This window comes from Stenella coeruleoalba (genome assembly GCF_951394435.1).
Source record: "Stenella coeruleoalba genome assembly, chromosome: 1".
Classification (NCBI taxonomy): Eukaryota; Metazoa; Chordata; class Mammalia; order Artiodactyla; family Delphinidae; genus Stenella; species Stenella coeruleoalba.
The window spans coordinates 10,158,162-10,185,251 of NC_137169.1; the positions used below are offsets into that span (position 1 = coordinate 10,158,162).

The window sequence follows — 27,090 nt, forward strand, 5'->3', positions numbered from 1 at the left end:
TGGCATTAAAGGATATTAAGAGGCTTCAGTCTTGCTAGTAATTTTTTTTGACATTTGTTCTCAGGTATTGTTAATATTAAACTTTCCATATTGCCATCTTTATGTACTGCACCATGAAATACGTCTAGAAAGAGTCAAGGTCCCTCTTTAGTCCAAATGGAGTCTGAGTTTGTCGATATCTTTAGCTCAAGTAACCACAGTGTGAAGAATCGAATGTTCAGTTTTTTCTTGTTGTTAGAGGGTTCTAGTTGATTTTGGGCAAGCTGCTTCTTTGGCTCTGCTAAGTGTAGTCCTGATCTTATAACAGAAAGACATTTGGCAGGAACAACATTCATTATTAAAAATAATTGGAGAAATGATATATTATGGATACAACAACACTATTTTGCTCAAGATTCAACCTTTGTACTAATCAATTTTTTCTCCCTCAATCAGAATGATGTTGATTAGAGTTCATGCATTCTCAACAGGGGCAAAAATCAGTTTCTTGGGGGACACAAAAATCTAAGCCACAAACATTTAAATATTCTTAGCATAAATTCTAAAAAGAGGGCTTCCCCGGTGGCGCAGTGGTTGAGAGTCCGCCTGCCGATGCAGGGGACACGGGTTCGTGCCCCGGTCCGGGAGGATCCCACGTGCCGCGGAGCGGCTGGGCCTGAGAGCCATGGCCGCTGAGCCTGCGCGTCCGGAGCCTGTGCTCCGCAACGGGAGAGGCCACAACAGTGAGAGGCCCGCGTACCGCAAAAAAAAAAAAAAAAAAGGAAAAAGAAAAAAAATTCTAAAAACAAAACACCAAAAATTTTTCAAAGGCTGCAACAAATATTTTTAGAAGAAATATCTGAGCTAAATTTATATTTAAAAACCATTTATAAGCCCAGAAATAAACCCTTGCATATAAAGTCAAATGATTTTCAGCAAGGCTGCCAAGATCATTCAATAGCAAAAAGATAATCTTTTCAACAAACAAAAGAATATTCTTTACTGGGAAAACTGGATAAACGCATGCAAAAGAATGAAATTGAATCTTTAACTTACATCATATATAAAAATTAACTGAAAGTGGAACAAAGACCTAAACATAAGAGCTAAAACTATAGAAGAAAACTTAGGGGGAAAGCTCCACGACATTGAATTTGGCAAAGATTTCTTGGATATGACACCAAAAGCACAGGCAACAAAAGCAAAAATAGATAAATTGCAGTGCATCAAAATTAAAAACTTTTGTGCATCAAAGGACACAATCCACATTCTCAAAAGGCAACCCGAGAATAGGAAAAAATATTTGCAAATCATATATCTGATAAGGGGTTTATATCTATAATGTATTAAAAAACTCTTACAATTCAACAACAAAAAACAACCACGATTGAAAAATGAGCAACGAACTTGAATAGATATATAAATGGCCAATAAGCACATGAAAGGATGCTCAACATCAACAGTCATTAAGGAAATCCAAATCAAAACCGCAATGAGATACCACCTCCCACCCATTAGGATGGCTACTAACAAAGAGACAGAAAATAATGCATTGATGAGGGTGTGGAGAAACTGGAACCCTTCTGCACTATTGACGGGAATGTAAAATGGTACAGCCACTATGGAAAACAGTCTGGCAGATTCTCAAAAAATTAAAAATAGAATTACCAAATGATTCAGCAATCACACTTCTGGGTATACACCCAAAAGAATCAAAAGCAGGATCTTAGAGAGATATTTGTACACCTGTGTTCATAGCAACATTCCACTAAAAGGTAGAAGCAAGTCAAGCATTTATTGACAGATGAATGGATAAACAAAATGTGGCCTAAACATATACTGGAATATTATTTGGCCTTTAAAAGGAAGGAAATTCTCTCACTTGCTACAATGTGGGTGAACCTTGAGGACATTATGCTAAGTGAAAGAAGCCGGTCACAAAAAGACAAATACTGTGTGATCCCACTTATATGAGGTCCCTAGAGTAGCCAAATTCATAGAAACAGAAAGTAGAATGGGGGTTGCCAGGGGCTGGGTTTGGGGGAGGAATGGGGAGTTATATTTTAATCGGAGTTTTAGTTTCATGAGACGAAAAGAGTTCTGGAGATGGATGGGGGTGATGGTTGTAAACAATGTGAATGTATTTAACACCACTGAACTGTACACTTAAAAATGGTTTAGAGGGTAAATTTTGTTATGTATGTTTTACTACAATTTTTTTAAAAGCTGTTTATAATCTTACATAAAAGATTAATTTATTCCCTGCTAAAATATTTGTTTGCTCTTAAGTAACTACAGCCATACTATTTCACCAGGGTGTAAAAACAACAGTTATACATAGAGTACACAAACAGATATGCAGTGTATCTATGACATTAAAATTTCATGGTAAGGGAGGGTCATTAGGAAAAAAATGTCTAAAAGGGCTTCTGGGATGGGGGAGGTAAGGAAGAACAAGTTGAGAAATACTCCGTTTCCTTAATGAGTTCCTGCTCCATATTCCAGTTGAGCAGACACATGTCTAATGGTGAGACTGGAAAATGCAGAATAATCTACAGTAGGGTTTCTCAACATTTTGACGTTTTGGACCAAAATGGTTCTTTGTCATGGAAGGGGCTGTCCCGTGTATGGTAGAATGTTTAGCAGCCTATCTGGCCTCTACCACTAGAGGCCACTAGCATCTCCTGTCCACCTATGACAACCCAATTTGTCTCCAGACATTGTGAAGCATCCATTTGGGGGCAAAACCACTGCTTCAAAATTAGTTAAAGTCAATCATAACTTGGACAATGGGTAGGTTTTGAGTAGGGGCTCAGGTGTCTCAGCCCTGCCAGGTATTGGCAGGTGCTGTCTTGGCTGCGACAAGTGTAAAACTGCCTTATATTAAATGGTGATCTCTGCGACAAAGGAATGTCATGTCTTCTGAACCTGTTTGGGAAGCTTTGGAAAGGTATCATTATTTCTATTGTTAGCCAAAGAATCTGGTGATGACAACGAAGTCTAAATGTTTGGGAGGCGTGGAGGAGGCAAACAGTCCAATTAAACTGGAAGAGAAGCGAATTCACAGCGCAGGCCTAGAGTTCTTGCTAATATGTTCTTGCTAATAAGTTCCTGCTAATAAGGCTAACATGTTTCTATTACACAGGTCACATTTAAATTACAAAACAGTGCACAGGTGTTTATCAATCTGCAGTTGTCTACCACTGTTAGGATAATGCAGGCATGTACAACCCTGTTTTCACTCTAAGGGGTGTAGAATATGTTTGGGACTTAAAAAATATATATGCAGTCCCACCACAATGGGAGAGAGTATTTGATTAATTGCTGATGGCTATTATGCAGGGATTCATATAAAGATGAAGCCATCATTGTGGGCTCGACTCCTGTACTGGGTTGAACAGTGTCCCCCCAAAATTCATGTCCACCCAGAACCCCAGAACGTGACCTTATTTGGAAATATTGTCTTTGCAGATGTAATTAGTTAAGAAGAGGTCATATTGGACTAGGGTGGGTCTTAAATCCAATGAATAGAATTCCCACTAGAAGGCCACACGAAGACACAGAAAGACAGAGGGAAAATGACCATGTGAAGATGAAAGATTGGGAAGGATGTGTCCTCAAGCCAAGGAATGCCAAGGCAACCACCAGAATCTAGGAGAGAGGCATGGAACAGATTCTCCCTTAGAGACTCCTGGAGGAACCAACTCTGCTAACGCTTTGATTTCAGATTTCTAGCCTCCAGAATTATGAGAGAATAAATTTCTGTTGTCTTAAACCATCCAGTTTGTGGATGCAGCCCTAGGAATCTAATATAAGTCCTAAGGGAAGATTTCATCAAAATGCTGAGGAGAGAAGGGGTGATGAGTGAATTCTAGATGAAAATCAAGGTGAAGAAAAACAGGGAGCAAAGCGTTTCCACAACACAGGTGTGGGTGGTGAGACGTGGGGACTCATGTCAATGATGAATGAGCTCTGTCTGGGTAGGTAGGACAGGCGGTCCTGTCCATAGATGTCCTGGAAAGAGACACACAGGAGCTTCCAATCTGGGGAAACAAATGCAGGCTGGGCTTTACCACCTCAGTGCTGTCTGCGTATTTCTCTACCTGATTTATCTTCTATTCCTTCTCAGGCTGTTTGCTATTTCCTGCTGAAAAATATTTTCACTTTGTGTCTTTGTTGCCAACCTATATGTTTTATTCATGCTCTCATGGTGGTGTATCAGTGAATTAATTCTGCCTTCAAGGAAGATGAAGCCTTTAATAAACTTCCCTTTGTATCCTCTAGAACAAAACTACACTGGCCTCTGAGCTTGTTACACTCGTGGTTCTGAAATAGGAGTGAATGCCGCTACTTAGGGACATCTGTGTGGGAAATTCCGAACTTTTTAACAGATTTATTAATGTGTTTAGTTCTAAATATGTGGCATAAGAGGTGTGATGAAAAATCTTGATACAGTGCTCAGAATTATTTTTAGAATATGGATTACAGTTATTTTAGGGGTCATGAATTTGAATTGGTTAGAAATGTTAGCATCTTGGAGTTGGTTCTTTCTCTTCTTTTCCTTCTTTCTACATGATTCTTTATTTGTTGCTGTTCCAATCCAGCAAAGGATACTAGACAAACCACTACTGTACAAAATACTATTCATTCACTTTTGTCCACCCCTCCCCAACATCCCTCCCTTCTAAAAAGATGATTTGATATGAGCATGTATTACGAAATGACCACTACAGCAAGGCTAGTTAACATCCGTCACCATACATAGTTACAGAAAGTTTTTTCTTGTGATGAGAACTTTTAAGATCTACTCTCTTAGCACCTTTCAAATATGCACCAAGGGATTATAACTATAGTTGCCGTGCCGGACAGTCCATCCCCATGACTTATTTTATAACTGGGAGTTTGTACCTTTGACTCCCTTCACCCATTTTACCCACCCCTCACCTCTGTTCTCTGTATCTATGAGCATGTTTTATTTGTTGTTGTTGTTTTCTTTTTTTAGATTCCACATATAAATGAGATCATACGGTATTTGTCTTTCTCTCTCTGACTTACTTCACTGAACTGAACGCCCTCAAGGCCCATCCATGCTGTCATAAATGGCAAGATTTCATTCTTTTTTATGGCTGAGGAGTATTCCATTGTGTGTATATATAAAAATATAAAAAATATATATACACACACACAATGTATATGTATGTACATATATATATATATATACACACAGTGCATCTTCTGTATCCATTCATCTACTGATGGGCACTTGGGTTGCTTTCTTATCTTGGCTATTGTAAATAATGCTGCAATGAACATGGGGGTGAATATATCTTTTTGAGTTAGTGTTTTCATTTTCTCAGATAAATATCCAGAAGTGGAATTGCTGGATCATATGGTAGTTCTATTTTTAATTTTTCTTAGAAATCTCCATGTGGTTCTCCGTAGTGGCTGCACCAATTTACATTCCCACCAACAGTGCACAAGAGTTCCCTTTCCTCCACAACCTTGCCAATATTTATTAATGCTTGTCTTTTTTTCTTTTTTTTTGCGGAACGCGGGCCTGTCACTGTTGTGGCCTCTCCTGTTGCGGAGCACAGGCTCCAGATGCGCAGGCTCAGCGGCCATGGCTCACGGGCGCAGCCGCTCCGCGGCATGTGGGATCTTCCCCCACCATGGACCGGGGCACGAACCCGTGTCCCCTGCATCGGCAGGCGGACTCTCAACTACTGCGCCACGCAGGGAAGCCCCTATTTCTTGTCTTTTTGATAGTAGCCATTCTAACAGGTATGAGGTGATGTCTCATTGTGGTTTTGATTTGCATTTACCTTACGATTAATGATGTTGAGCATCTTTTCGTGTGCCTGTTGGCCATCTGTATGTCTTTAGAAGAATGTCTATTCAGATCCTCTGCCCATTTTTTCTTTTTCTTTTGCGGTATGCAGGCCTCTCACTGTTGTGGCCTCTCCCGTTGCGGAGCACAGGCTCCGGACGCGCAGGCTCAGCGGACATGGCTCATGGGCCCAGCCGCTCCGCGGCAGGTGGGATCTCCGTGGAACGGGGCACGAACCCGTGTCCCCTGCATTGGCAGGCGGACTCGTAACCACTGCACCACCAGGGAAGCCCTGCCCATTTTTTAATAAGGTTTTTTTTTTTTTTTTTGCTATTGAGTTATATGAGTTCTTTATATATTTACTCTTTATCAGATGTATTTTCTCCCATTCAGTAGGTTGCCTTGAAGTAATATTGAAAAAAAAAAAAGGTGTGGGGCGCAAACCCTCACGGAACACATGGGGAGCATAAGGACGCCATTCTAGTCTTACACTGAGCCCTGCTGTGCTTTTGTGAGCAAGTCCAGGCTGCTCCACTAGACCCTAAGTTCTTGGGATGCAGGGTGGCGTTTTTGTCCTTCTGTGTTCTCCCTAGTGCCGAGAGAGTGTAGTGCTAAGAGCACCCTGATGCCTGGGAAGCAGCATGGCCAGTAGACAGATCGTGGACTTTGACCCTGGACGCGTCCTTGAACCCTGCCTCTCCACCAGCTGTGTCCCCCACAGTCTGCGCTTCAGCGTCTTCACCTATGAAACAGCAGCCACTGTTGTCATTGTCATGAGCCTTAAGTGAGAATGTAGTAGAAAGCACCCGCGCAGACTGGCGCGCAATAAAGGTTCCCTCCTTTCCCCTTCTTACCTTTAAATCTCACCACGGCTAAGATTCGTCTACACATTTGGAGGCTGCAGTTTTTGCACTGAAACTGTGCAGCCAGAAGAGTCCATCGTGCAATAAGCTGTATCTTTAGTCCCCAGAGTTTCTATCTTTGAACTTCATTCATTCGTCTTTAATCTGAACCCAGAATCCAAGTATCGAATCTTCCAGTTGCTGGTGTGCTTGCTCAGATGTCATTCCTTGCTTGGGTAAAGGACTTGGCAGAGGGATGGTGAGTGGCAAGGGTGAGGTGGAGACACTGGAAGAAGAGACTCTGGATCTCGTTCAAAACAACTTGCATTCAGGAGGAAAGGGGGCTCAGTATTTTTTAAAAAGTAAGTGATGTATTATTTGAACAAGATATGAGTTCATCTGATGCAGTTGCTCTTAGACACTTAATCCCTTTCCCCCTGATGTTCTTGCTTGACAGTCCAGGGAGAGTATTTAGAATGGTCTCTTTATGCAGATATTAAAAAAAAATACTTCCCAATTCCTACCCCAGTTATCTTGGTTGAGGAATAACTAGTTGAGAGCATGTAGTAGCAGAGCTGCCTGTAGCAGTTCTCAAGCTTTTTCTTGTTGGGGGTTGTGGCGTGGGGAGTAGAGTTTACTTGTTAAGCCCGCAGCTAACGAGGGAGCTAAACTGTCTAGGTTCAAAACCTGGTTCTGTTACTAACTAAGCTTTCCTGGCCTCCATTTCCTCATCTGTCAATGAGGATAGTGCTTATCACATAGTCTTCGGTCAACACATACTTGCTCAAATCCAGCCACATCAGAAGAGGGAGAGAGAAGACTTTTTTCCCACTAAAAATATCTATGTAGCGTTTGTTACATGCCAGACACTCTTCTGGGTACCGGGATGACGAATGGTGATGACTGTCCTCTGTAATGGTACGTCATGCCAAGGTACAAAACTGGCCGGGACCTGTGCTAGATGTATCTGTGTAAAGTGGGGTTTCATTCCCGTTGTAGCTCCAGACAAAGAGTGCATTTTATATTTCCATACCCCTAATACAGAAATGGCCCATGAGATGTGATGAAATGTCTCAAAATCCTTCCCTCATCCTTTAGCAATATCTTTCACCTTTTCAAAGAGACAAAAGAGTAATATTTAGCATATCAGATAATAAACATTCATGAAATCACATTGTATTATCAAAAGTTCGTATCTTTTTTGGATTAAGTCGACAAAATATATATAATTATTTATCCTGAGCAGTGGCACAAGTTGAAAAATATAAAATGTTCAAGAAACATATGCAGATGAAAAATAAACGATGGCTGATGAAGGGGGGAATTTAGGAGTGCTGAAGATATACTCAGTGTAGCAGGCTAAATAATGGTCCCTAAAGATATGTTCATGTCCTAATCCCCTATGGAAAGAGGTTTTTGCAGATGTGATTAAGTGAAGGATCTTGAGATGAGGGGATGATCTTGGATTACCTGGGTGGGTCCCAAATGCAATTACATGTTTCTCTAGAAGAGGAGGGTAGAGGGAAATCCAACCACACACAGAGGAGAAGGTGATGTGAAGATGGAGCAGAGAGTTAAAGATGCTGGCCTTGAAGACTGATGCAGTCACAAGCCTAGGGACACTGGCACCAACTAGTAGCTGGACGAGGCAAGTAAAGATTCTCCCCTAGAGCCTCCAGAGGGAGTGTGGTCCTGCTGATGCCTTGATTTTTGGCCCAGTGACACTGATTTCTGACTTTTGGCCTCTAGAACTGTGAGAGAATATATTGAGTTGGCCAAAAAATTCATTTGGGTTTTTACGTAAGATGCTATGGAAAAACCCGAACGATCCTTTTGGCAAACCCAGTATTTCTGGTGCTTTAAGCCACCCAGTTTGCGGTAATTTGCTGCAAGATCTACAGAAAACTAAAACACCCAGTCATTTTAGATTAATGACAGGGAGGACAACCACTGACTACTCTGTCAACCATCTCTTGGCATGATGCTATCTCGTACATGTTCTGGTTCACTGTGTCACTTCTAGCTTAATGTTCCTTTATTTTCCTTTGCATTCTATTGAATGCCACATGGCATATAGCTTTTTAAAAAAGGTTTTTGATTTGTACATTGGTGTTTTGACTGTGGATGGAACGGTCGAGTCTCCCTCACGTTCTTTTTTTTTTTTTTTTTTTCAGACACTCCAAGTAATTTCGATGCAGGGATCACGTTGGGAGGCACTGATTCAGGTAAGGGATGGAAGAGTCTGATGTCTGCTCTGATCCACAGCAGAGTACACACTTTTAGTGACATGCATGCAAGTATCTCTTAAATCTAGGGTCTCTTTCCCTTGAATATCAGTGGAAGAAATAAGTAAACGCTTGAGGTCTGATTTTATTTTTTTCTTAGTCTCTGCGCTGACCCTGTCACTTTTTAAGACCTTGATAAAAATTTATCTGATGAGATTATCTTCATTTGTTCAGTATACCTGACTAGGTCGTTAGCATCATCCCTCCACAATAAGATGATAATACATGTTGACTCATCATGTTTTCTTAAAATTAAACCCTAGTTACATAAACGGATTTGTGTGCTCCTTCAAAAGTTTCCAAAGAGTAACTGCGCTTTAGTATGTCTCCTCCTTAGGGTGGGGCTTTTCCATGGAGTCTAATGTCACCCATTCATTTAGATTCTTCCTGCTTTCATTCTCAAGGCTTTATCTTGAAGTGATCATGGCTTTAAATACCATCCATACGCGATAGACCCCCAACTTTCTATCTCATCTCCAGCCTGCACCTCTCTCCCCCACTTCAGACTCCTTGCCGACTGCCTGCTAGATGTCTGATACACATCGCTCCTTGGATGTCGAAACAGACATCTCCAACTCAACCCCGTTCATCTCCATGAGAGCAGTCATTCGTTGTCACCCAGGCTGTCTGTTGGCTTCCTCGTTTGTAAATCACAAGTTCCACAAGGTCAAGGTTCCAATGTCATGTTCTGTGCTGTAGCCCCAGCACGTAGCACAGTGCTAGACACATGGCGGGCAGGCAAGAAACACTTGTTTGTAATGAATGCGCAAATAAACCCAGCTGCATCCACCCTCTTGGAGCTGGGTCTTTTTTGGGGGAGGCTAGACTGGTCCTTTAGGGAACAGGGAAAAATGGGGTCTGTGTTTACTCATTTGACAGGGACATAGTGATGAACCCATTTTCCTTCACCCTCTGCCTTTTATTAAAGGCTGTGGGTTCTTGCAGTAACTTTCGAACGCGCAGAATCCCAAGCCTTTGGCGCGGACAGACTGGTGGCGGCGAGCCCCGGCGCTGACCGCTGGGGTCCGCGGGGTCCCCGTGAGGATGGCGCGCGTCGCGGCGCGTGCGGCCCAGGTCGTCGAGCCCGCGAGAACAGAGGTCGGGGCCCCGGGGCGAACACGCCTCTGAACCAGGGCGGCCCGGGTCCGGGCCCTCGGGGTGTGTGCAGCCCGGGTCTGGGCCCTCCGGCAGCGGCGCGTCGGGGTCTGCTCAGCCGGGGGTCGCGGCCCTAGGCTACCGCGCGGGCTGCGCGGGTCCCGGAGGCCGTGCGGCCGGCGCCAACCGACGTCACTTCCGACCGGAGCCAAGATGGCGGAGGCGCGGCCGCGGGCTCCTGGGCCGGCGGAGGGGCGGCGGCGGCTCGGGCGGCGGCACTCGGCGCTCTGAGGCGCGGGGCGTGGCGGGCGCAGGTAAGAGGCGGCCGGGGCGGGTGGCTTCCGGGACGGCGGCGGGCTCGGCGCCGGGACTCTCGTTCCTGCCCGCGAGGAGCGAGGCGGCAGGGGCGACACGCCGGGGACCCGGGCGTGCAGGGCCGGGCGGGCCGGCGGGCGCGCCCTTTCCGAGGTTCCTGTGTTCTGCGCCCGCGGGAGCCTCGGAACGAGGCGCGGCCCGCCGGCAGCCCGGTGGCGGTCCGGGGTCAGTTCGTCCCGCGACGAGCACCTCGGCCCGGCCTTGGGGCCCGGCGCCGGGAAGTAGTAGGGTCCGCTTTGTCGCTGTTGGTTTGCCGCGCGCCCCGCGGGGAGGACGCGTGTGGGCTGCGGGGCGGCGGCGCCGGGCGGGCGGCTGCGACCCCAGCGGGACCCCGGGCGCCCGCGGGTCCCAGGGCCGTTCCAATTTCAAGTCGTCTTGCTTCTCTTTTTTGTGTTGCAGCCGAACGTGTCTCTCACACTTGCGTTCTGAATTTTTGTGTCTCGCGTCTTTGTGTTTCCTCAATCCACAAAGTGTGGTTTAAGCCTGGGAGTGTTCTCCCTCGGTAATCCCATCATAGACCCACCGGTGTTTTTGTTTTTAACAGACGTGCAGTTCTCTCTTACTCATTTTGTTACCAAAGGTACCCACGAACCTGTTTTTTCATGGTGGCAAGTGAGACACGAAGTAGACCAAACAGGTGTTTCCCACACCTCCGTGGTTGCTCCCGACCCACACGTGGACCACTGAACCGGGAATAACCCCACATCGACCTGGGAAGCCCACGTTCCCTCAACTACGCAGCTGTGATTTCCCCAGAGAGGACACGCATGCTGGCCCCTCATCTTCCGTTCAGCGTTGCTTTGGGGTTTTGGTTCTATTTCAGAGGTGGAACGCCCTTTGGTGAATCCCAGTTAAGTCTTTAAATCCCTCTAATCAGACTCTAAAATGGTCCTACCCAGAAGGCGATTAAAGTGTTACTTAAAGTTTTTGTTTACTGCAGAAAAGCAACCACAGTGTTTAACAAATGGAACCTTTCAGTGATTCTCTTAAGATGCCAGACTTCATCTCCGTTTGATCAGTTGTGTGCAAGTATTGGGGAAATGTAGGCCTTTAAACGTTGGTTGATTTTTTTTTTTAACATGTTATGAAATGTGCTGTACAAATATTAAGGAGGAGGAACTGAGAGACATATCGTATGTTCCTTTTTAGTAGGGTCTTGCTTTTGAGATGGCATGCAGCTGCCCCTTCATTCTCCAGAAGCTAACTTACACTCATTTGCCCACATTCTTTTACATGTAGAATCTCAGTGTAGGCTTGAGAGGACCTTTAAAGATCGTCCAACTCCCTCATTTCAAGCGATGGAAACTGAGATGGAAATTCATAGCAGGACTAACATTTGTTCACAGGTTCTGGTGTTCCAGGGCTCTTTTTACACATCTTTTTTGGTTTGGTTTAAATAAGTTAATACATTTGTAGTGGTTAGAAAAGTGCCAGGCACTTAGTCATAACACTCAATAGAGGTTCGCTTTTGTTGATTCTGAAGGTGGTTTCTTTCATTGAAAAGTTGGCATATTCACATTTGTTTTTTCTCATTTTGTGGCCAGTTCCTGAAACAATTTGGTATAAATTTGTAATAATGTATTGATATTCGTTTTGTAAGTACAAAACGTAACAAAAGATTCTCACTGTAGGACAATTTGAGAATGGAGAAAAGCACAAAGAAGGAATAGAAATCAGCCATTCCCTTCCCACTCCTCAGATAACCACTGTGAACATTTTGGCAGACCTCATCCTCCTCCCTGTCTCTCTTGGTGTACAAGAGTATTTCTTTCCTTGTATATATTTATTCACTTCTATGTATTTACATTTGCTACAGTATTGATATCATATATACTGTTTGTCTTCCCTTACGATATTGTGAGCATATATCCAAGCCACTAAATCTTATTCAATATGATTTTTAATGGCTATGTCATATATGCACTGGCCATAATTTATTTATCAATTCCGTATTGATCAGTAAGGTTTCTATAGCCTGAGATTTTCTTTTCGTTAAGATTTGTTTAAAAGGTTTTTCTATTGTGAATTTTAAAGTTCTGTCATCTTTTAAGATACGTGAGAATGTAAATTCTGTTTTTTAGCCTCTAAACACTCATTCTTCCTGCCAATGCAGTTTTAAGAAATAGCACTCCATTTCAGCTCCCTTTTTTTTTTTTTGCGGTACGTGGGCCTCTCTCTGTTGTGGCCTCTCCCGTTGCGGAGCACAGGCTCTGGACACGCAGGCTCAGTGGCCATGGCTCACGGGTCCAGCTGCTCTGCGGCATGTGGGATCTTCCCGGACCGGGGCACGAACCCGTGTCCCCTGCATCGGGAGGTGGACTCTCAACCACTGCGCCACCAGAGAAGCCCTCAGCTCCCTTTTATTCTCCTCCTTCAGCCGGGTCTGTGCAGTTACATACATATATCTGCACGAATATTCTTTTGATGATTATTTTACGTTAGATGTTTATTTATTCATGGGGCTGTTTCTTTAAGCTGCCCATCTCTTTTCAAGTTCCAGATCTGATTTACAAACCTTTTAAGTCCTGTTAAATCATAGACTTTCTGGGATGGAAAGCACCTTAGGTTATTTACTAGTTTCATGTCTTCTGACTTGATTTTCATGCTATTTTTAATCCCCATGCAGAAGAAAAAAAGCCTGTGGGCTGCACTAGAAAACTCCACAGTGGGGACTGAAAAGGGAGTAGGTGGACAGTGGGGGAAAATTGTCAAGCTTGCGTGGCAACGTGTAGATCCAGGGAGTTTCCAAATGATGGGGATGTTACCCGACAGAGACTACTACTGATACTGCTGACGTGTGTCCAGGGCTGTGCCGTTTGCCTGGAGCTCCTCAGTTATGCTGTCACTCCTCCCGGCACTTGGTGAGAGGTCTGGGGTCCTGTTCTGGCTCTTTACTTTTGAAGTTAGTTGTTTATAGTTAGAGCCGATAAGATCATCTGAAGGCAGTACTTAGGTTCCACTAAAGCAGGGTTTCTTGGCCTCAACATGGTTGACTCTGGGGTTGGGTAATTTGTGTGGGCTGACCTGTACCTTGTAGGATGTTTGGCAGCACCCCTAACCTCTACGCCCCAGATGCCAGTGGCACCTCCGCCAGGTGTGACAGTCGACAGAGTCTCCAGGCATTACCAGATGTCCATCCCTTGTGGGGGCAAAATCGCCCCAGTTCGCAGCCACTGCATTAAAGGAAAGTCCATCAGACTGGGTGGTTGAATCATTGAAGCGGTTTATGGAATCACTGTAGTCACAGAACTGGAAGAATATACTATTCAACGCATGGTTAACCTCAGGTCCCCACTGAAGCCAGGGAGTGGACCTACTGTGGAAATTCTTTCCTGAGTTTGGTTTTATGACTTCATTGAATGGTCACTTTCAGAAATTTTGCTTTGGCGTCCCTTTCGTGGCAAGAGGTAAAGCAATGTGAGGTAACCTGGAAACTACGGAGGAGTTTTCATGACATAGGATCAGCGTTCCCAGTGTGTAGGTTAAATTATTAGGAATTTTAAATAAATTTGCATAGAGTTGATACCTGGTGAATAATTTAAGCTTGTGGTCTGTTATACTGAATAACACGGAAACAATGGTCTTTCCTAGAAAATGAGACTTAGTGAAGCAACCCCTTAAAAACTGATGATAAAAGTCTAGTTTTTCTAAAATCTTTTTTTTTTTTAAACCACCGGTTCAGGGTTATGCACTGAAAGTGATAAATTTGTCCTGAAGAAATAAAGTTTCCTGTTGAAGTGCTTACTATTACTTTATAATTTCGAGATCGGTTATTGATTTTTATGGCAAACATGCGACTTCCCCTGGGGAAAAAAAGTATAAGTTGTCAAATCTTTATTTGAATTATTTAAAAGAACAGTATAGATTGAAATTTTATCGAGGAATAAGTAATCTTTAATCAGTAGTAATAGTAATAATAATAATAATGAGTAATTTAGCACTTAACAGATAAATAAAGCGGAAAAGAAGAGACGTGCTCTTGGACCACATTTGGTGATGGGCTGGTTTTCTGAATTACAGACTATCTGAATGTACAGAATCACATTCATGCACTGGGATGAATGCATGTGTCATTTAAATATTCTTTCTTAAAGAGAATGCCTTTCATCCCCCACCCTGACTTCCCTGAAGCATGTATTAGAGTTACTGTATGTAATAAATCTGGTTCATTTGGAGTGAATTATACTTACAATATTTTTCTCAGTACTCTATAATCCTCATTCTGAGGGTCTTGGTTCACGTCATCTACTCTGTTTTCATTTATTAGTCCTTTGGAGCCTGCAGTAAAGGAGGTTTCACTGAATGCTTATATATTGGCCAGCCATTTTGGTGAAAAACGTATTTTGTAGCTCTTGCAATAAATCATATGATAGGCTTTGCTTTGGAAGAGCTAAATTACTTCTTGGCACAGTTTGCCTGAAATATGGAAAGCTAAGTGCAACTGTTAGTTTGATGACGGTGGGCAGCCTGTCTGGAAATTGGCGAAACTTACAGATTTTACATGTGCATATAAGTAGTTCCACTAAGACTTCATTAAACTCTGGTGGGAAAATTCTGTGGCATTTTGAAATAATTTAAATGATGCCATCAATGTTTGAAGAGAATTGTGAGATTTCACCAAACCTTATATATCAGTATGAATTCTGCACATTTCATAAGACCTTACTAAGGCAGTGTAAATTAGGCATAAATTGGAGTATCAGTATAAAAATGAGATTCTAAATGTTTCCCATTCCGTGAGTCTTATTTTAGGGACTTTGCCGTAATTCTGAGAGGCCTAATTTTGAAGTACATCTAAAAGTAGGAATTTTAAAAAGAAGGACTCTTGGGATAAATTTAGATTCTTCATTGTGAAGCTCTGTTACCTCTGTTAGAGGTTGTTGAGCAGGTCAGGTCACTTGTTCTGGTGATAAATATTGTATCAGTGCAATTCCCTGGTAATTTATTTGAGCGCTACCTCGATCGATATACAGAATAAACTATCTCACAGATCAAGCGCAGGGACTTCGTTATTTCTGGCCGTGGTAGGGGTAGGACAGTTATCTTCTCTCTCTTCTTCCTATTTGAAAAGTGTGGACAGTGATTACTTCTGTCTTTTCCTGGGATGTTTTAAGAAGAATAGATGAATATGTGAGCAATTTGAGATACTTTAGGTTTTTCAGAAACATTAATAGCGTTTTTCTTAGACACCTGTTTAATGTAATAGGTATTGAGGGATAACGCGGCAGTTATTTTCAAGAGAAACACTTCCAAGTTATCTCTCAGTCGTAAAGGTTTTTGGCCTGTCCCATCCTCCCCCTACTGAACATGGTGGAGGGGGCGACTTCTTCTCCTAGTTTTTTCCACGCCTTTTGCACAAAGGCCAGTCCTTCACCTTCTACTCTTCTCTCTGGATAATTTTTCTCTTGGCAGTTTCCTCTGTCCCTAGGCACCCCCTTGTGGCTGAAGACTTTTAAATCGCTGTCCCCCCACCTTGAAGGCAGTCTGTGGTGGGACCTTTTTTTCCCGTTTGATGGATGCAGCTTCCCCTGAATGTCTGGCCTCTCCTCAGAGCCTCTAACGTGGAACTCACCACCTTCCACTTAAATGCCATCCCTACTCCTGGCTGCCCTGTCTTTAAAATGTACACATTCTTCTTGTCAGTCACATTCCAGATTTTGAACTCATCTTCACCATCTCTTTTTACCTCCTGTTCAGTTAGAAAACACATTCTGTTCATTCTTCCTCTGCAGTGCTAGTCATATTTTTTGTTTCTTTTCAGCTGTCATCTGTGTTTCAAACCTTTATCGCTTATCATCCAGATTCTTAACCGGCTTGCCTGGCCCCAGTCTTTCTGGCTGCCCTTTCCTCTCCTGCCTCCTCACTCTTTCCTGTCAATTTAACCTTCCTAAACTGTTAGGCATTGCTTTGTTTGTGGCAGTTCTCCGTCGGAAACTCCTCTGGGGCAAGTTGCCCACCCCAGGTGGCCGAAGCTGCCTTGCTGATGGGCAGTCCTGAAAGCAGGCTCTTTCCCTGGCCTCCTGCCTGCATACGTTCACCGGCGGCTCTGCTTTTAAGTAATCCCTCTTCCGTCTTTCTCTGAAGACCCTCAGGGCCTGTGGAGTGGGTCAGGAGGGAGGCTGGGTGGATAATAACTCCTCCCTCACTACCTGGGGAACGAACGTTACACACAGGCCAAGTTTACTTTTAACCTGGAACTTAAACGCCCCTAGAACTATCCCATCTAGCCTATCACTGCTCTGCACAGACCCTCACTTGAGTGGCACTGGCTGGCTTACTATAGCCGATGGTACCAAGGGGTTGTCTTTCATCCTCTGTATCATACATGGGGGGCGGGCATTCCTCTTTACCTTGAAACAAGAATCACAAATAATTTATTTTGAGGAAACATACTTCCCTTTAAACAATAAAAATTCATGTGTGTACAGAGCTTCTTAAACTGTAGAGCAGTACACAGACATTACTCTGCAAACAGTAGGTGTTGCTGTTATTTTAAAATGCTCTTGAGAACAGAAATAGTTACATATTTAGAGGATAGGCTCCAAACCTCAGTTTTATTTAAAGTAGAAGAGTCACTCCCTACCAGAATAATAATAAACTCTTGGGAGAAGACCTCTAGGATCTCCTGGTGATTGTGAGCCCGCCATCTTAGTGAAATCTAGTTTCAGTTGTCACTTTATGTGGTGTAACTTGTGATTTTGCCCTGTTATTCGCTTATGAATTTCAGAAGCCTCCTTGTCATTTATGTGTAGTTTGTGGAGGCTGAGTTTTCCTATGTATTTTATTGTGTAGGAAAAACCAAAAAAGCTCCGAGCAGCCACGTGTAAGGTGACCGTATTAATGCTCAGAAAGTGAGAAAGTGCATACTTGAGAGCCGGGACGAGAGAGCCTCACGTTACTGACGCCTTCTTCCCTTTTAAAGGAGATTCAGAAGTATTTTGGGCGTTCTTGAAAATCTCTCAATTTTACATGTTTAATCACATAAGTAACATCTGCATTGGCAGCTCCAGTGGAAGAACAATAACTCAAAGGGCTCAGTTGAGAACTCATTTTATTTTGGGAATTGTGAAGTGAACTGTCACGGGGCATCTTTTGCTTTTAGAAAATTTGTGTTTGATTTGGAAGCTTGGCATTTGAGTGTTAGGAAAGAATCGACTTAATTTTCCTTTTATAATAATTGGAAGTTTTTACACATCTAACATAGGGGAAATGTTAGAGAAGTATCATTTCATAGGAACTTCTTTGAGTTTAATGCTGTTTTGTAGAATATACAGTCAGCAGTTGGTTCAGCTGTCCTTTTCTGGGGAGAGATGGGAGTTGTAATAATGATCTTGAATCTGTGCACAGTTCTCATCAGACAGCGGGGACTCGCTGGAAAGATGGAGAAATGGAAAGCATTTGTAGAATTATTTTAGAAACCCTAAACAAACCCTGAAATTTTTGATGTAATAAATTAAACGTTCAGCATAATATAATGACACAGATGTACACATTTAGTCAAAAGAATAGGGAGAGCGTATAATAGTAGCCATCTATAACAGCAGCAGGTAAATGATGAATAATCAGCAATTGCTATACATTTATTGCTAAACTAGCTCTTTATTAGTGGATGCTTGGAGCAGTGTTTTTTGAAAATTTTCCTTTTAATTTTTTTTTTTTCAAGTGGAGAGATACTCTAAGGGAAGAAAAGAGCCCTAAAGTGCCGTAATCTAACTTTGTGTTTGTAGTACTCTCCTAGTCTGTCTGCTGGTCTCTTATTTAACATTCTGCTGTGGTGTTGTTTAACTTAGATATTTCAAACAAAAACTCTAATCAACCTCGTTGTCTCACCAGAGCTCTGTGGCTCTGAAGCCATTCAAAACAGCGGACCTTCTGGTTTTCCCCTCAGTTCTGCGGAAACTGTTGTCACTATCGAATTATCTCACCTGGAGTAAATTCTCTAATCTCTGCTTCCTTATTTAGGTTGGTGTCAGGACACTGCTCTATGAATTTGGGGAATCAGGCTCAGGGATATTTGCCTGTGGTATTCTGGGCCCATTGAGGAAACCAGTTTATTGAAATGGGAGAAATCACTGGTTTATTTGTGAGCGTTCTGTTCTCTTTGTATCTCTTAATATACACTTTAGGTGGGGAAATTCCTCTGTGTCATATGGTTTGTTATACCATTGCCTTTTGCCTTGGGTGGAAATCATTCTAGAGGGTAAGAAACGTGAGCAGTTTAAAGCAGTAAGAGTTCGTATTCTCTGATTTACCAAAGAATTACCAAATCCTTGCTGTATTCTCAGTCTCTTTACACGCACACGTACACACACACACCCCCCAACACACAGACTCCTTATGCTGAGAATGATAAACGTACCAGTTGTGATGTTTTCCACTTTAGCGTATTTAATTTGGTGATATCCTCTGCTTTTTACAAGGAAGGTTGGGGGTATATATTCTTCAGTGTGAAACCGGATGTTCTGGATGATTATTCTTGTGAAATTTATATATTATTTCAGAAAAGGAAAATGAATGATTTTTCATTTAGCAAATTGCTAGGCAGATTCAATATTTATGAATTATGTGCTTTTGCTTAATCCAACGAATAGATGCTAAAAGTTTTCATATTGATAGCTAGAGTTTATAGATTGTAACTTGGTGATTCCGTTCTTCTGATAGGAATTATGAATGGTAGCTTTTTATAGTGAGTACATCAGCTGTGTTTGTTGATAAAAACTGCATTTGAGAAGTTGGCATAATTTAGATATTCTGATTATTTTTCTAGAAGTTTCTGGATTGCAAGAACCTTTTGGTTGAGAAAGCTGAGTGTGAAGCACTGTAAATCTCCTCCGCAAAAAGCTTAATCATCTCTGTGTTTACTGCAATGCTATTCATTTACCATGAGAGATCTACTGTATGTAGTGATGAGTTTTAGAATAATTTTTTTTATGTAGGTCATAAACTTTCCAAGACTCCTTTTACAAAGTGATATTTTTAAAACTTTTTTTTTGGCATCTAGTCCATTTTCCAGTGTATTTATGATTTTAAACATTTTGATACAGTCATGCTAGTTCTCTTATTTCTGTTTCATTCACTCTTTGTCCATAAGCTGTGTGTTGCTTCCTGAATCTTAAAAGTTAGTTTCTTCTGAGTCTTGATGTTACAATGTGGGATTTTTTTGTAATCTAAGAGAATAATTATAATATTAGTGACCCCTAAGTGAATGTTGCAAATTTGATTATTTTCCAAATAGCCCAAAAGATCTAAACTGATTCAAAAGAATAATTGTAAAGTAATTATCAGTAACTTATAGGTGAATATGCGAATCAAATGATTATTTTCCTCATTCTTTCCCTTTCCTCCCAGACTTAAACTAATCTTAAAGAATCTGCTATTGCTTTTTCTTTAAAGGTTTTTCATATAGTTTTGTAGGTTTCACAAGTCTACAAAGGACAGGTACGACAGATTGACGTGTTAGACGTATTGCATTAATGTTAGTTTGTTGTCTATCTTTTTTTTTTAATCTGCCTTATCTCAGAGGATGCGTGATAGAGGTATGGCTGGGGCTGCAGAGCTGGTCTGACCCTGGGACTGCATATTTCTATGGGGTTTCCTGCATATTTCTAGATTTTCTAGTCTCTGGCCTCCATGTCAGATGACAGCAGCTTAACAGTTGCTGAGGTTGTCTTGACTTTCTAAGGGACTGGCATTTGAATAAAGACCCTAATTATTTTATTGTTGCTGTATTCATACTGATCATGTATAATCAAATCATCTTTATGGTATTATTAAGCTAAATATTTGTAACGAAGATTTGCCCTAGAATTTGAAAGCAGTGTCTTGAAAAGTTAAGTACGTGCATATTATTAAAACCTTGGATCTGTAAAATCAAGGTTAAGCTCTTAGTTTTGTAGGAGTGTATGCTGTTAGTATAGTTGGTGATAGAAATTCACATGCTCTAAATCTGTATATCTGTCTAATATACTTTATCTGAAAAGCGTCAACAGGTAGAATAGAAGGGAAATGTAGACATACTAAAGAAGATTTGGTCAGGCATAGAAATCCAAAAAAGAAACTAAGACAGAATCCAGGGTCAGAGAAGTCCTGGGGATTTTAAGATTTTCATTATTTACCATTGGAAAACTGAAGACACTTAATTATTAAGCATTTTTTAAGGTTTGATGGAATTATTAAGTTTCGGTGATAGGTGTGGAAAGATTTCTCTTTGCTTCTACACTGATAGGATTGATACTTCAAGTTCTCACATTTGATAAAACTTAGACCTTGAGACATCTGAGTTAGATAAGGGGGTATATAAATCAATGCTATTGAAGTCAACACTGAATGTGAAAGGTACGTAGAATTGCCAGGCACTTCCACAGGGGTTTTGCAATCCTGGAGGAATCTTAAGGAAGTTATTCCAATGACAATGTTTAGAATCTATAGTTGCTCTAAAATATATTATCATATTGTAGCTAGGACGTGATTACTACAGTTCAGAGGTTCTCCACTGGGAGGGTATCTGGGGATGTGTGTAGGTATTTTTGGTTGTCAGAATGCTTGGAGGGACTGCTGGCATTGATTACGCAGGGCAGTGCTGCGTGGCCTTAATGGAAGGGACAGTCCTGCACAAGAGTTCTCCAGCTCAAAATGCAGTGGTCCTCTGTTGAGAGAGACTGCTAAAATCTCAGTTCTTTTCTTGTAACGTCCCTTGTTTTTAGTATAGTTTAATAAATCTAATTTAAAATATCATTTGAGAAGTCAGTGTCAGATTTGCAATGTTTTTGATTATTGTAAAATATTTTAGATATATAATATGACAATGTTGTGAGGCAAGAGAGAGAAAGAAAAAAAATGAGGGTGTGGTTTTTAGCAATTAGGATTAGAAGTGATGGGAGGATCTAAGCATACAGGGTAATTGTGAACCCTTAAACAAAGGTGTTAAGATCCTCTAGTCTCTGGAAAGAAATGTTAGCTGCATTCCTATTTGGACCGAGAGGGAACAGACAGTGTAGAAAATCAGAGAGAAGATTATTAATATCTGAATTATATTGTAACTTTTTTACTAAGAAGAAGATTCATTGAGATAAATGGAAGACTAAGATGTTTCCAGTACTTTCATATTTTAGTTATTCAGTTTTAGATGTCATAGTATCTAAGTGGTTTGGTTTGTGCCTGTGAGCCAGCAACTACAAAACGGGAGGAAAAGGAAAGGAAGATGTTTTAAATAAAGAGGGAAAACAGATGACAAGCAGATGGGAAGAAGGAGGCAGCATCTCAGAAAATGGCAGCTCCATTCTTCCATGTCCTTAGGATAAAAACCCTGGTGTCATCCTTCACTTCCTCTCTTTGTTTCATACATAGTATCGAATCTGGCAGCAAATCCTGGGGACTCTATTTTAAAAATAGATCCAGGATCCAATGACTTCTCATATCTCCTCTGCTACCTGGGCCAAGGCACTATCATCTCTTGCCTATATTGGGGCATTAGCCTCCTAAGAGGTCACCCTACCTCCTTACGGTCTCTTTTTAATCTAAGCCTCCCAGTGGCTTTCCATCTCTGGTTGGAAAAGCTATAGCCATTCTGGTGAACAGCGCTTACCTTGCGAAGCCTGTCTTAGATCTGCCTCCCCTGTACCCCTCTCCACTCCGTACCATCACCTCCTGCACTAGGCCTCTCCTCTACTGTGTACAGTCTTACTCCCTTACGATGCTCCTTCCCCATCCCTTCCTGACTCTCAGCTCTTCTCCTTCCAGCTTTTAGCAGATGTCCCTTCTCAGTGAGGCCTTCTCTGACCATACTGATGGATTCACAGGCAGTGAGATAGGGACAGTTTAAAATCCCTGTCTCCCTGTCCTTCGTCTCCATGTGCCTCTGTTTTTCTCTAAAGCACTTTCATTGTCTGACTTTCTACACATTTTACTTGCTTATTTGTTTACTGTGGTCTCCGTCCTGAGAGGGCAGGGATCCGTGTGCTCACTGTTCAAAAGCAGAGCTTGGCACATAGTAGGTGCAAGGTGAGGCAAGAGTAAAAAGCTGGTGAAATATGGTTAAGAAACCTTAGCAGAAACCAAAATTCTGATACTGTGGCGGAGTTATCTTAACTTCCTTGAGTTTGTGTCGTTAGTTGAGAGACTAACCTTGTGAAAATTAGCAGAGCTGATTTATTTGACGGTAGCACAGTGCCTGCTGGTCTTAGAAGAAGCTTCATAAATGATACTGATGATTCTTGTGAGAAGGAAAGGACAAACCAAGGGAAATGATAAAGCATCTTTCCAAAGATCTTTTTCATTAAAACATTTGCATTTTACTGCAGGTTTTTTCTCAAAGCGAACTCTTCGTGGCCATCGTTAGTAAATCCACCTCTGAAAGTTTAGTGAGAGGGCAGGTGAAACCCCTGCCATTTCATTCACTTCTGGAGCCCTAAGGTGTCACACAAGGTCCTCCTGGTGGAACTGTACGGCTGTCAGTAGGCATTTGGTAGAGGGGGTCGGGCGTGCACGCCTCAGGGGCCACTAATCTCATCACTGTTTGACAAATACACATTTTAAACTTTATAATGATTTCAAGTCTCATAGAAAAGGATGGATTATGTTCAATAAAGGATGTATATACTAAGGAAGGACATGTTAAAAATATGTGAGAAAGATGCTTAATGTTAAAATTTAAAGGAATGGACTTCATGGGTTAACCACCAGTTTTCTGAAATTGTATTCACTGAGTATTTACTTCATAGAAGTTTATATTTGTATAGCACTGAGCTCTCTGACAAATTCCAAGTTATCAAATACATTCCCTGTGCCAGATATGAATAAAAACTAGTTCAGGTGACCAGGCCCTAGCTTAAATATAGTTCCTTTGTTAAAGGTGATCCAGGTGAGTGTGGTTAAAGAGCTCAAGAAAAAAAAACCCAAAACGATCCATATTAATGAAATGGGGTGAAATGTCAAAGCACTATTCTTTAGGATAGTGGGCAGGCTATCTGCCCAGTGGCAGGTATATTCTCGGGCGAATAATGTCCCTGAATTATACTTTCTTTGGTTTATTAGCAGTTAGAACATGAAGTTAGAATGTGAGCAGAGTCTTGTGGGTCTAGGAAGAAAACATAAATATAGGTAAATTCGTGAAGAAATAGAATTATGCTTAATGATGTGTATGTATACATGCTGAAAGCAAGAATATTACAGTGGAAGTGCTACTCTCATGATTTTCATATATTATGAATGACATCAAATGACTTCTAAGAGAGAACGTTGCAGAAGGGACCATCTTCATAGGTTGTTATCTAGAGACAGGTATGTCATTTGCATTTCCAAGAAATGATTTTGTCGTCTTGTTACTATACTCTGAATAAATTGAAGAAAAATTTTAAAGGAATAAGTGTAGGTCTTTCCAAACAGCTTTTATTAAAACATTTGCATTTTACTTCAAAGTTTTCATTCTTTTCCTCAAAGAGAACTCTCCATGGAAATGTTAGTAAATCCACCTTTCTACTTCAGGAACTTGAAAAACACAATAACTATACGTTATTGTGTTTTTCTAATTGTATTTGTATTCAACACAGTATTGATATAAGTAAAAGAAGAACATTTACATTGCATAATAAGTTACTCAGCACTGCTTTGTGTTTCTGTTAACAAAGCTAATTTATTTCTTCTTAGGGATGATTCAGTTCCAAAGCAAAAATTTGATGTCATTCTAATGAGTCTGCTTTCAATTGTAGAGTACAGTGAAGCCTCAGTAAAGAATAGTAAGACATCTATTTTATTGTAGATAATAAATCTGCAAAGTAAGTTCTCAGCATATATTGAAGTTGATCTGGCACGGAGTTGCTTTATGAATAGCCCTTTGAGCAAACTCTGCAGTTCTGTGTGTGGTTTTAAATCACTGTCAATTTGTAGGCAGGTACATATCACAATTGTCTGTTTTTCTTTTTAGGGCTCATGTAATCAAAGAAGTTTCTTTGTTGTGTGTATCTTTTCAGAACACAACAGGAATTGAAAATGAATCAGGTGAGTTTAAAAATAAGAATTTATACAAATACATTACCTAGATGTTAGACCAGTTCTTGATTTTTAAAAGATAGTAACACACACCTTCATTCCTCCCAGATTTTCCTTTCTGTTTCTTAATACCATTCATTAGTTCATCGTTTTCATAGTGTGTGTTTGTTCGTGGAGTGTGCATTGTTTTGGCATGAGTTGGCTTTTCTGTGGAACCCTGAGTAGAGGACTCATTCTTAGGGACCTTAGTTCAGACTTCCTTTTTTTACCTTCCCTGCCACACTCTAGTGTTATTTTTTTGTTTCGAAGCTTATTAAGCTTTCATTTTTAGTACTTTTTATTTTGTAATAACCCATTGGTTGCACAGGGAAAATTGGAAGTTATTTTTAGAGACCAAAACTGAATGGGGAACTTTAAGCTTTCTGTCCTTGAAAAACCCGTTTAGAGGGCTTCCCTGGTGGCACAGTGGTTGAGAGTCCGCCTGCCGATGCAGGGGACACGGGATCGTGCCCCGGTCCAGGAAGATCCCACATGCTGCGGAGCGGCTGGGCCCGTGAGCCATGGCCGCTGAGCCTGCGCGTCTGGAGCCTCTGCTCCGCAACGGGAGAGGCCACAACAGCGAGAGGCCCGTGTACCGCAAAAACAACCCCCCAAAACAAAACAAAACAAAACAAAAACCCGTTTAGAATAAAAACAAGAGGGCAGATATTGAAATGTAAGATGTATTTCTCCTTACAGGAGGGTGTGGGGTTACCTGGAGATTAAACAATTCTGTATTTCTGTAGCCTCAAGGGTGTTCTGATAAGTAGAACCAGTTATATAGATTTTATATGTTCTAAAGTAGGATTCTTATTTTCTGGTCTTAATATCATTTCACTTGCAGTTCTAGAAATGTATGGATGTCAGAAACATTCTCTTTTGAAATCTTTATAAAACTCTTTTTTAAAAAATATGAAGGACAGAACTTAAAAGTGTGTAGTCTGTAATTTTTGGTGTTTAGCTTAAAACTATCAGGCTTGAAAACATTTTGTACTCTGAATCAACTGAAACTTCGGACACCTTTTTTTACCATTTACAGGTGCGTCTAACTGGAGCTCACAACTCCAATTTCATTAAGTGACCAAGTTTAATAAATTCAGTCCTGTGTTGGGGTTGAGAGGTGTGAAGTTTTTGGAATGGATTCTTTTGATTTCTTTTCATTACTTTCTTTATCAAAAATGCGTTGATTTTAATGCAGAGGACTATACATCATAAAAAATGAATCTGGCAAACACATGGGGCACATGGTTGCTATTATTTTAAAGCTTGCAGATTTACTGACATGCTTTTGAAGGCAAATTATTTTTGAAATGGTGAGATGGGGGAGGGAAAAGAGAACAGAATGGATTTTTCATAGTCACTGTCCTTCAAAGTTATGTGCGGATATATGTCGTAGAGTTCATTTATTTTCCTTTTTTAAGATTGAGTCTTAATGCTGACCTGGTCTCCCCATGGAACTTGCTTTCCTCCTGCCTCGGAGCTGTTGCTAGAAGAGTCTCGATTCTGGAATGGAATGATGGTGAATGCTTCCAAAGTGGAATCTAAATACTGACATCACTTAGGTTACATCACTCTTCAGCAGCCACTTACTTCAGGTGGCTAACTGTGCTAAGCTAATAACATTTCATTTCAAATGTATTTAGACCTGTTTGACGCCTCACACTTTCGCTTTAATATTCCATTTGTATCAAAAGGACTTGTGTTTGAAGAAAGTCCGCGTGCCATTCAAAAGAGTCGTGGTAATAACCGTTTCTTTTTTTGGCTCTCTTACAATTTGGTTTTGCTCTTGACAAGTTTTAATATCAGATCTACAGAGGACTGCCTTTGATACCAGATGCCAAATATCAGTGGGGAAGTGTCCTCTTATGTTTCTACTGGCTAGCACATTTTCTGATTTGGGTGTCATTTAAATGCTCTGGTAGCAGTGAAACTTTTATTTGGATTATAAAAATTGTCCCCTTTTTATGAGTAAAATTTTCAGCATCCTTAGTTATATTTTTATTATTGGAGGAGTATTAGTCCCATGATATTGAGACCTGATTACTATAGCATGACATACAATCTATGAGTGTTTTTCAGTAATTGTCCCAGTGATTTTTAAAAATTAAGAATTGTTTCAGGACACTTCATGTTTTTCCCTCTTGTATTTATTCTTATTTTCAGCCAGTGAAATTGAGCAGTAAGTGCTTGAAAAGCTTCAAAACAACTACACAAAAATTCAGATATTAAAAAAGTTTTAACTTGAACCAGATTGATTTTTAATTAAAATCTTGATGGTGAGTTTAGGGTTAGATTTTTCTCTCTAGGGACTGATCAGCATTGCTTTGGTGAATTGTAGCTGTCAGATCTGTCTCTTATGATTGGTGTAGTTTCTAAGACAATAGCACAGAATCTTTCATTCATACATGCCTGACAGTTGAGTTTTAGGGACCAAAGGATCCCAGGAGTGAGCATACCATACTGTTTACAAGTGAGTCCTTTAGAAGAAACAGCAGAGTCCAAAGCCTCCTGGCATTTTAAACACTGACTGTTGAAGCAGCAGTTTGAACTGCTGTCTTATCAATGTGTTTCAAGTCGTTCCTGGTGTGGCTAGCCGGGCTCTCCCTCCACTCTCAGCCCTGGGCTCCACAGAGCTCCAGACCCACATGCTTTTTGTCCTTCA

The 27,090-nt window shown here is 41.2% G+C and overlaps 1 protein-coding gene across 5 annotated transcripts in view; it reads left to right on the forward strand.

Annotated features, from left to right (window-relative positions):
• The first annotated feature begins 9,716 nt into the window (after positions 1-9,716).
• The window catches only part of PRDM2 (PR/SET domain 2), a 118,678-nt gene continuing 101,304 nt past the window's right edge, over positions 9,717-27,090 (forward strand). For 2 of the 5 annotated variants that reach the window (XM_079945364.1, XM_079945368.1), the window contains exons 1-2: positions 23,917-24,398; positions 25,850-25,947. In XM_079945364.1, coding sequence (XP_079801490.1) covers positions 25,861-25,947 — 87 coding nt within the window. In that variant the 5' untranslated portion in view covers positions 23,917-24,398; positions 25,850-25,860. Of the gene's footprint in view, positions 10,343-23,916; positions 24,399-25,849; positions 25,948-27,090 lie in introns of those variants that run through there. The other 3 variants (XM_079945365.1, XM_079945367.1, XM_079945366.1) reach the window with 3 other exon arrangements.